Consider the following 11,421-nt stretch of genomic DNA (forward strand, 5'->3'; position numbering starts at 1 on the left):
TCTTTCGAATCATATGCTTCGACACCTGACTCCCATAATTCTTTTAATTCTTCAATCAACGGTTGAAGATAGACATCAATGTCATTTCCCAGTGATTATGGTCCAAGAATGAGTAAAGATAGCATAAAATAATCAGGCTTCATGCTCATCCAAGGGGGTAGATTATACACCATCAGAACAATAGGTCATGTATTGTGTGTACTGCTCAAAGTTCGAAATGGATTGAATCCGTCGCTTGCTAACCCAAGTCTCACATTACGAGGCTCCTTTACAAAATCTTCATGTCGATTGTCAAATGCTTTCCAAGATTCACCATCGGTAGGATACCTTAAGAACCCGTCTTTAACACGCTCATTGTGATGCCAAGACATAGCTTCGACAGTTCTTGTGCACATAAAAAGCCGCTGAAGTCTGGGAATCAAAGGAAAATGCCTTAGAGTTTTCGCAGCAACTTTGCGAGGCTTTCTAGATGAGGTAACATCATCTTTTTCTTTATGATGCTCAATATAATGGAATGTTCCACAGAAATGACAAGATGAGTCATTCTCATACCTGTTCCGATACAACATGCAGTCATTGCGACATGCATCGATCTTTTGGTAGTCAAGACCCAAGTTCTTCACCATATTCTTGGTTTTATCAAAAGAAATAGGAATATTCAAATATGGCATTGCTTCTTTCAATAATTCCAAGAGAGAAGTAAATGACACATTACTCCAACCATGCAAGCATTTTAACAAGTAAAGACGAATGGTAAAGGATAATCTTGTGGATCCTTTACACCCAGGGTATAGTTCTTGGCTTGCCCTGTCTATCAATTTATAAAATTCCTTTGTACATTCGTTAGGCCCCATGTTTTGTTTGTCAACTTCTGTATTATCTCGAAATCTATCACGTAACAACTCATCAATGTTATCATTGCAGTTATATTCACGGCCTATGTCACTGTCAATATCCATAGCAAAAAGTGATTCCCCATGATTAAACCACCGCCTATAACCTTTTACAAAATCGTGGCATATTAGATGATCATATACATCATCTCTCTTTAACCAAAATATATTACAACACTTTACACAAGGGCATTGAATTTCTTTCCCTTGAGGAACTCCATTTGATAAGAAAGCAAAGTGTAAAAATCTTTCTACACCAACTTGATATTCTTTCTCATGACGTGGTGTATCCATCTAGTCTTTCGACATATCCATCGAAAACCTATATATTTCACGTAGATAGCTAAGTTCCTAAATTGAAGTCCTTACTATTAGTCTCACTAACTACAAATCTAACTTCCTAATTAACTAAGAGACAATGTTGTGCAAGCCTCCAAAATACTTTGAAGGCATTAGACATAAAATAACAGAGAAAATTGAATTTTAGCAATGCTTAAAGAAGGGCCTAAAGTGATGAGTGCCCCAGGAAAGCACTAACACGCATAACATCAATAACAAATTAATAGATGTATTTAAATTTTCATAAACCAACTTTAATTACTGTTCTAATCCGTTCCACAACAGCAGCAAAGTGGTAGCACAATAGAAGCAGAATTAGAGAGGTAGCAGCGGCAGTGATGAGCAGATAATTTATATGCTTTTTAGCATTGTTTTTAGGTAGTTTTTAATATGATTTAGTTAGTTTTTAGTATATAATTATTAGTTTTTATGAAAAAATCACATTTTTTGACTTTACTATGAGTTTGTGTGTTTTTCTGTGATTTCAGATATTTTCTGGCTGAAATTGAGGGACCTGAGCAAAAATCTGATTCAGAGGCTGAAAAAGAACTGCTGATGCTGTTGGATTATGACCTCCCTGCACTCGAAATAGATTTTTTGGAGCTACAGAAGCCCAATTGGTGCGCTCTCAATTGTGTTATAAAGTAGACATCTTGGGCTTTCCAACAATGTATAATAGTCCATACGTTGTTCGAGATTTGATTGTCCAAATTGGAGTCAAAACATCGATCAGAGACCCTTTTCTGGCATTAAACGCCAGAACTGGCATAAAAGCTGGAGTTAAATGCCCAAACTGGCACCAGAGTTGGCGTTTAACTCCAAGAAAAGCCTATACATGTGAAAGCTTCAATGCTCAGTCCAAGCACACACCAAGTGGGCCCCGAAAGTGGATTTCTGCACTATCTACCTTAGTTACTCATTTTCTGTAAACCCTAGCTACTAGGTTTAGTATAAATATTACTTTTTCTCATGGTATTAGACGTCTTGGTTATTCTGGTTTCCCCTCTGGGGCAGAAACCAATGAACACCATTATCACTTATGTATTTTCAACGGTGGAGTTTCTACACCTCATAGATTAATGTGTGGAGCTCTGCTGCTCCTCATGAATTAATGCAAAGTATTATTGTTCTTCTATTCAATTCAAGCTTATTCTTATTCTAAAATATTCACTCGTACTTCAACCTGATGAATGTGATGATCCGTGACACTCATCATGATTCTCACTTATGAACGCGTGCCTGACAACCACTTTCGTTCTATTTGCAATAGCTTGAGTGTGTATCTCTTGGCCTCCTGGTCCACAACGCATGGTTGCCTCTCCTGACAACAGAGCCTTCCATTCCGTGAGATCCGAGTCTTCGTGGTATAAGCTAGAATCAATTGGCATCATTCTTGAGATCCAAAAAGTCTAAATCTTGTCTGTGGTATTCCGAGTAGGATCTGGGATGGGATGACTGTGACAAGCTTCAAACTCGCGAGTGTTGGGCACAGTGACAGTGCGCAAAAGGATCATTGGATCTTATTCTAACACGATCGAGAACCGACAGATGATTAGCCCTACGTAACCCGTAGCCGGACCATTTTCACTGAGAGGACAGACGGTAGCCATTGATAATGGTGATCCCCCAACATACAGCTTGCCATGGAAGGGAGTACGCATGACTAGATGAAGGCAGTAGAAAAGCAGAGATTCAGAAGGAACAAAGCATCTCCATACGCTTATCTGAAATTCCCACCAATGAATTACATAAGTATTTCTATCTTATTTTATGTCTTATTTATCTTTTAATTATCAAAACCCCATAACCATTTGAATCTGCCTGACTGAGATTTACAAAATGACCATAGCTTGCTTCAAGCCGACAATATCTGTGGGATCGACCCTTACTCACGTAAGGTATTACTTGGACGACCTAGTGCACTTGATGGTCAGCTACGCGAAGTTGTGAAGAAAGTGTGTGAGATCACGATTCCATGTACCAGGCAGCGAACAGCTATTCAGCAGCAGCAGACTATTATATTACCACAGGAGCAGCAGAACAAAGAAGAGGTAGCAGCAGTGGATAGATAACTATCAAAAGCCTAAACAAAAATAAGCTACATTGAAACCCAAACTGCTAATTAAAAATAGCAAGAGAGTAGAATGTCCTTAAATGGCCTAATGCATTTGTTCTTTCTACTACTACTAAAATCCACTCATCATGCTGTGCCATTTATACTTTTATACTCCTAAGTCCTAACCCATAATTTTGTTTTCAATTTTCTTAAACTTTAATACAATTTGCTAGTTAATGCAAAGTATAAAGTGGGTTGATGTGAATGTGAAGGAATAAAAAAGGGAAAATGGAAGCAAGTGTTGGGAGCTACTGATTGCTAATGGGGAAACGCATTAAGACCCCCTTTTAAAAAAGCAAATTTAAATTTAAATTTTGAATAAGTAAAAAGTAAATTCAAATTTAAATAAGGCTTATTTTAACTGAGATGGCCCATTTAATAGCATTCCCAATTTTAAAATATTATTTTTTTAAATATGTTTTTTCTTAGACAAAAAAGTGAAGGGATAACCATTTTTATCTAAAGCTTTTTTTTAGAACTCGAACGCAAATAAAAGTCTTGAAAAAAAGAATTATAATCTAGTTGTCACAATTCCCAATTATTGGCCAGTGTGAGAACCACAAACCATATGCATAATGTATTCATAGCATATATAGAAATGGTCATCAAGCTTTTTGAACTGGAATATGCAACAATCAAAATACTACTATGGTCCAGGCTCCACACTTTTTAATTTCATCACACTCTGAACCTTATAAAACTTAAAAACATAGAAACTACAATACACCTTGAAACTAACCAATAAACTGCAGACTCAGTGACTAATGGCAGAGAAAACTAAATAGGGAATGGCAGAGACGAATGCACCAGCAGGGATGAAGGAGCAAAGCGGAAACAACAGAACCTCTTCAAACTTGTTCTTCTTCTCTCTCAATAGCTTCAGTGTTGTTAGTGGTTGTTATTGCAAAACACAAAGCATAGTAACATTACTTTGTTAATTAGTGAGCAGAAGAGGAAATGCAAATCGAGAAATCAGCAGCAACCAATGATTAAGGATGTAATGAGCATGAATGCATAATAAGCACAAAGAATCACAACGAGGAAATGATTTGCTAACACATGGCACGAAGCAGCAACACATTAAACAGCAGCAGTAAATAGCTGTTTCCCAGGTTCAAGCAAACAGCAAACAGAATTCATATGACTTAACCAGTTCTACAAACTAAAATCATTGCAATTTATATAACAGTCCAGATTCTCTAATTAACCACCTAATTCAACTAAACTAAATTAGTTGAACTCAACAAGCTAAACAGAATGAGCTAAACCAGATTAATCAAACAGAAATATTGGTGAGAGCATGATCAATCAATTATTCGTGAGAGCATGGAAACAATAAACTGCAGTATTACACAAACTACACCATAAATTACATATGACCTACAGTTTTCAAAGAAAAATAGGGGCCAAAAAAATATGAGCTACACCATAATATGATACTCTATCAAACAAAAGGCCGTCCAGCAACCAGATCAGAAGAAAAATTAGATCAGACAATAAGGCCAGCGAACAGTCAAGACAACAAGAAAAACGAAAAATAAACACACAAGCTATGCACATTTAATAAAATAAGTCAAGTTTAACCAGATCTTAGATCTCCACAGTAGAAGATCAGAATCAGAATTATCAACATGCTATATACAGTTAAACATAGCATAATTTCTAGATCTACTAGGTTTCTAACACATGGCACGAAGCAGCAACACTTATTAAACAGCAGCAGTAAATAGCTGTTTCCCAGGTTCAAGCAAACAGTAAACAGAATTCATATGACTTAACCAGTTCCACAAACTGAAATCATTGCAGTTCATATAACAGTCCAAATTCTCTAATTAACCACCTAATTTAACTAAACTAAATTAGTTGAACTAAACAAGCTAAACAGAATGAGTTAAACCAGATTAATCAAACAGAAATATTGGTGAGAGCATGATCAATCAATTATTGGTAACAGCATGGAAATAATAGACTGCAGTATTACACAAACTACACCATAAATTACATATGAGCTACAGTTTTCAAAGAAAAATAGGGACCAAGAAAAATATGAGCTACACCATAATATGATACTCTATCAAACAAAAGGCCGTCCAGCAACCAGATCAGAAGAAAAATTAGATCAGACAATAAGGCCGGCGAACAGTCAAGACAACAAGAAAAACGAAAAATAAACACACAAGCTATGCACATTAAATAAAATCAGTCAAGTTCAACCAGATCTTAGATCTCCACAATAGAATATCGAAATCAGAGTTATCAGCATACTATATACAGTTAAACATAGCACAATTTCTAGATTTACTAGTCTCGTCATTGCAATAAGTGCTAAATATAAAAAGAGAAGTTGAAATTAAATGAGAAAACATAATACATATAGTATTAGTGGTAAGAGTTGCCTATAGACTATAGGTAGGGTTCCCTCCAATCTATATTTCCTTATTTAATTGCCATGTAATACTATAAAATTGTACACATACAATATGAAAATAATCCATATAGGTAGCAAGTCCCTTATTCGGAATGCTTGTTCTTTATAAAGTTGTACAAAAAAAAATCAAGTTGTCCCATGTATTTGTTTAATCTTGTGCTGTTGAATACTAAAAGTATAGTCATTCTTTTAAACTTCTTCCAGCTCTAACATAACCTAGTTACAAGCTATTGGATGGAACAATCATATTTAAACATTCAACTTGCCTCAGTATTAAGTATTTAAGTTCATTTGCCAAAATAAAACAATTATAATAGCATAATTGTCCTTATTTGTTCAAGAACTGGTTAAATTTACTTGTCCATACAACTTTTCCTTATTCTGAATGCTTGTTCTTTACCTGTGTGTGAGTTGCTATGCCTCTCATCTGAGCTTGACTACCTTAAAGGTTAGCAATCTACTGTGTAAGCCTTACCAACTGTCGAGCAAGAACTTTATATTAGTTGCAACCTGAATATTGCACAGGAAAAGAAGAATATATTAGCATGTTTGGCACAACAGATTATCTAGAGACTAGAGAGAAATAATAGTTTTTAATACTTTTAAAACTTTTGACAGAAGGCTCTTTCAATATATAAGATGTTTCGAACCAAAAGTAAGCCAATTCGAACACATTCAAATCAACGTGACAGCTTCTCAAGTAATTATGCATAAGAAACCTATGAGAAAATGTGGATCATACCTCGTTTCCCGTCTTAGCAGTTCTCTTTATCTCAGCAAGAAGCTTCTTTTCCTAAAAATAGTAAGAAAGAAAAACATTAGAGATAATCCCAAAGTTCAGCAAAAAAATAATCAGTGATCAATGAATAACTGCTTCACATACTTCCAATTGTAATGATCCAATTTCCTTCTCTATACCTGAAAAACATCACCAAAAATCAATCAATCAATAATTTCTAGGAAATTCACACGAAATTCGAAGAGATATTTATATTAGCATAATTGAGCAGCTTTTTCTTTCTATAGCATAAAAAATAGTTACCTTGAATGAGATTATCCTACTTTAGGAATAAGATTTAACCCAGTCTAGTCCAAACTCTCAAAAACTTCTTTTAAGGTCAGATATGTCCCATCTCTAAATATTACAACCTGGACAAGTTAAGATTATTCACAGTCATAATCTTTCTAAAAAACAATTCACGGGATATTAATAATCAAAATGGTATAATAAAAGGCATTTGGTGTTGACTTCTGCAATGATGATAATCAATTGATCATTTTAAGTATCCTGAATGTCGCAAGTATTGTAGCAGTATTATCTATCCCATTCATATGTTGAATTAGCATACTAAAAAGTTATTCAATATGAAAAGTCTATTTTCTATTTTCCTTAGTACACATACAGTACAAGTTTAATGTGACCCTAAAATTAGTTAAATACTCCAAACCTAATCCGAAGCATCAAATTTGTCATAAACAATAATCCATCCTAATTCGCGAGAAATTGTAAACGAGAAATTGAATAGAGTAAAATAACATGTACAAACCCTCAGTAGAGAATCAAGCGAAGCAAAAACGGCGAGGCAGGGAATGGCAGAGACGAATGCACCAGCAGGGAAAATCGACCAAAGCAAAAATGGCGAGACAAACACGAACGAGGGATCAGCAGATGCGAGGTGGAGGCGCGGTGGAGGGGATGACAAAGAAGACGGTGGCCAGCGCAATGTTGAAGGTTAGGGCATGGTGGCCAAAGCAGGAAGATGGCCAGAGCAGAAAGGCGATGACAAAAGTAAGGTGAAACCACAAGGAAGGAGAGCAGAGAAGATGACACTGGCAACGATGTAGAGGAGATCGGCGAGGAGGAGCACGAACGAGGGATGTAGCAGATGCGAGGCGGAGGCGCGGTGGAAGGGATGACAAAGAAGACGGTGGCCAGCGCAATGTTGAGGGTTAGGGCATGGTGGCCAGAGCAGAAAGATGGCCAAAGTAGGAGAGCAGAGAAGACGACACTGGCAACGATGCAGAGGAGATTGGCGAGGAGGACGATGCTAGTGACGAGGAGGAGACGAGGCGGAGGAGAGGCTAATGGCACAGCGAGGACGGTGCTGGTGACGGCGGGGATCTGAGCTTTTCCAAGGTTGCCATGGAGTCGAGAGCTGAGTGACGATGGTAACTTGGTAAGAGTTGAGAGTGAGAGAGTGCCAAAAGGGTTTTCAGATTGAAGCTTGCTTTGGGGTAACTTAGGGTTTTATTTTCCCAAAACCTTTTAGCCACGCTTTAAAGCGTGCCAAAAGAGTCCCTCGTTCCCTCTATGGCCACGTTTTATTCCAAAAACGTGGCCAAATCTCTATGCAATCGCCACCCCCACAAAAGCGTGGCAGTTGACCACTTTTGGCCACGCTTTTAAAGCGTGGCACAAAAAAAGCGTGGCCATATCTCCAATCAACTGCTACCCTTCCAAAAGCGTGGCCGTTGGCCTTTTTCGCCACGTTTTTGAAGCGTGGCAAGAAAAAACGTGGCCAAATCTCTATGCAATTGCTACCCTTACAAAAGCGTGGCCATTGACCACTTTTGGCCACGCTTTTGAAGCATGGCAAAAAAGAAGCGTGGCCATATCTCTAATCAACTGCTACCCTTCCAAAAGCGTGGCTGTTGACCTTTTTCGCCACGATTTTGAAGCGTGACAAGAAAAAATGTGGCCAAATCTCTATGCAATCGCTACCCTCACAAAAGCGTGGCCATTGACCACTTTTGGCCATGCTTTTGAAGCGTGGCAAAAAAAAGCGTGGCCATAGGCCATTTTTCTTGTAGTGTGTTGGGAAAGTTCACACTGATGATAATGGTGATGATATGATGACAAAAGCATTGTCAAGAGATAAGTTTGAAACATGTTTGATCGTCGAAATGGCAAGGGCCTCCACCTAGTCGAGAAGTGGGAGATTTATTGAGTTTTTTTCTCTCCTTTGTGAGACCCAAGCCCAACTTTTTGGGATGTATTCTTGTTACCCTTGTGTCACTATCCTAATCAAATTTTTAGGGTCTCTTTGAGTGTGAAAGAGTAGTCACAAAGTGTGAGAGAAAAAAGTAAAACAGAATTTTTGTTTTTATACAAAACAGTAAATTTCAAATAAAAATTTCTCATTCCTTCACTGTTGAATCGGTTTAAAATTTGAACTGAATATTCCTCTCATCTTGTTCTTCATACTGGACGATAAAGATGTTGATTGGAGGTCTTCAGTGGAAGAAACTGGCTTCACAAGAAAAAAAATAGATTTTCCATTTTTATAATCTTTGAGCAGCAGTTTCTCATTAACCGTTGGATTGGCTTGAAATTTGAACCGCAGTTTCGCTCATCTTGTTCTTCATTCTAGACAATGGAGATTTTGATGGGAGATTTGCATAAAGAAAAATAGGTTTTGAACAACAGTTCTATTTTTTGGGTATTCTTCATCTTCTTACTTTTAATAGCTTTGGTATATTGAATTTTTTGCTGGTTATATGCACGATCTGTGCTTTGTTTGAGACTCTCTTATACCTCATTTGATTATAGTAGAGCTATTTCATTAGTTTGGATGATTTGTGGTTTTTACCTCTTACATTAAGAGAGTTTTTCACTTAAAATATGAGTGTGTTCTTACTATTGTTTTACTTTGTATATTTGCTTGTTCATCATTACTGTCATATTGTGTTGCGAGTGCTTTTATATTATTCTTGTATTGGAACCAAAACGTGCTATTTGGGACCAAAACCCTTGCAATCCTTCATTAACTTCGATTATTCTTCATCATTGAATCGAAGAATAATGATAGTGTGGCCGACAAGTTTATTGCTGTGATGGGTGTAACAAAGGATATCAAACTAGCATAAAAAGGAGAAGATGAAGATAACGATGAAGAAAAATAAGAAGAAGAAAGTGGTGAAGCAATTTTGTAGCTGCATCTATGATTTGGAGTTTGTTCTGAGAGATGAGATTATTCCAAAGTCGTGAAATATATATGGTGGAAGAAGCGAGTAAGAGGGTTGAAGTAGTTCTTGGTCTATAATACCACATGCAGGAAATTTGGCTTTTGATGCTTCTTCCTGTAAACAAATCCAAATTTCCATCCATCCATTCCTACATTATTTTTTTTTTCTTTCTCTATCACCTATTTTGAATCCATCTTTAGTTGGGGTGCGGTGAGATTGCAGTGGTGTAGTGGGATTAAGGGGTGGGGTGGTAGTAAAGATCAAGAAAACTTAAAAGGTATGGAGAAAACTTAGTCAAATCTTTAGAATGGCATTTGTTCTTGAAAGTAAGATATGATGGAGCCAAGAGAAAGGATAAGGATCAGTAGGAAAACGTGCCTAGCTAAACTCTAAAACTTGAGCACAAAGTATGAAAGTAATCTAGAGAACTAATGTGGGATGAAGTGCTTGGCCACTAAGGGAAAATTATATTGAGAAGTGAACTTCTATTCTGTATTTTATAAAACACAAAATATTACTTATAGGAAAAATGCAGCACCATAACATCCATGCATTTGGCAGTAGACACATGCCAAGTGGGATCTTGTTCCGATCCAAATTGTGGTGTCAGAAAGTCAATCAACGTCATACACAACACAGTTAAATAACTCTCATGAACACAACTTTCTAACTACACTAATTGCAACATAAATTAAATCTTTACATTTATTCTTCAGAATCAGCTCCCATTAAATGCTACCACTTTACAAACATTAAGTATATTGACAACCTAGGGATGATCAGTGCAGAGAGACGAAGAAGGGGGTGGCATGACATCATCATCCTCGCTAACATACGCGGAGAGGTTAACATACTTATCCTGTTCCGCCCTATTCCGCCACCGTGCCCTGCATATCACGCAACTCGCCGATCTCCTCCCATTGCTCCTCTTCCACCTCATAAGGCACTCTTCATGGATAGGGTTCCTGCATGTCCCACATGCCACAAGCTTCTCTTCCTTCCCCATCTCTTCCATGCACACGGGACACGTGGCACCCTCCTCCGTCTCGATCGACGACGACGATAACGACGATCCTCCTCCCTCCAAGAACACCTGCCGGAACCTCTGCTTCAGCGCGTCCCCCGCCACTGCCTCGGGGAGCGTGGGTGCCGCCATCAGGCGCTGGACCTGGCAGGGTCGGAGGGTCCTCCGCCTTAGGCAGGCGTCGTCGAGGGGCACGCCCAGGACACGGATGAGGACGAAGAGGATGTGCTTGCATGGGGTGGTTCGGTCCGGGCACGTGCATGATGGTGTGGACGAGAGGTTCACCGTGTAGACGTTCGCGGTGGCGCCCAAGACGAAGAAGGTGGTGGTGGAGCGGTGGAGGAGGAGGAGGCGGTGCCTCAGGGCACGGACTATCCGGTCCGAGATTGGTTGGCTCGGCTTGAACCGGGGGTGGTGGTGGTGATGATTCTGCTGCGACGAAGACGACGATGATGACGAAGAAGAATTATTATTATTATTATTATCAGAATTAGAAGCAACGGAATCCATTGTTATGGAGAGAGGGTTGTTATGACAGTTGGTGGTTTTGTTTGTTTGTTTGTTGGGGTAGTTGGAAGAATGGGAATTTAGGATATAGTTATAGATATGATGGGAAATTGAAGGGGTGTGGTTAATTGTGGCTGTGAATATTCTT

At 38.3% G+C, this 11,421-nt stretch overlaps 1 protein-coding gene and 1 long non-coding RNA gene across 3 annotated transcripts; both read right to left on the reverse strand.

Moving 5' to 3' along the window:
• Nucleotides 1-3,879: 3,879 nt before the first annotated feature.
• On the reverse strand, nucleotides 3,880-7,971 carry LOC107470787 (uncharacterized). Of its 2 annotated transcripts, XR_008004418.1 has the most exons (6): nucleotides 7,324-7,971; nucleotides 6,819-6,925; nucleotides 6,660-6,694; nucleotides 6,519-6,569; nucleotides 6,177-6,286; nucleotides 3,880-4,225 (listed from the first exon to the last, which is right to left on the reverse strand). It is a non-coding gene; the product is annotated as an uncharacterized LOC107470787 (long non-coding RNA). The 2 variants fall into 2 exon arrangements; XR_008004417.1 differs by lacking the exon at nucleotides 3,880-4,225 and having other exon boundaries at nucleotides 6,115-6,286.
• Nucleotides 7,972-10,260: 2,289 nt separating this feature from the next.
• Nucleotides 10,261-11,415, reverse strand: LOC107470742 (uncharacterized). Its single transcript, XM_016090152.3, has one exon. It carries the CDS (start codon nucleotides 11,274-11,276, stop codon nucleotides 10,512-10,514), a length of 765 nt encoding a protein of 254 aa, XP_015945638.1. The 5' UTR covers nucleotides 11,277-11,415; the 3' UTR covers nucleotides 10,261-10,511.
• Between the last annotated feature and the right edge of the window lie 6 nt (nucleotides 11,416-11,421).

This window comes from Arachis duranensis, chromosome 10 (assembly GCF_000817695.3).
Source record: "Arachis duranensis cultivar V14167 chromosome 10, aradu.V14167.gnm2.J7QH, whole genome shotgun sequence".
NCBI lineage: Eukaryota > Viridiplantae > Streptophyta > Magnoliopsida > Fabales > Fabaceae > Arachis > Arachis duranensis.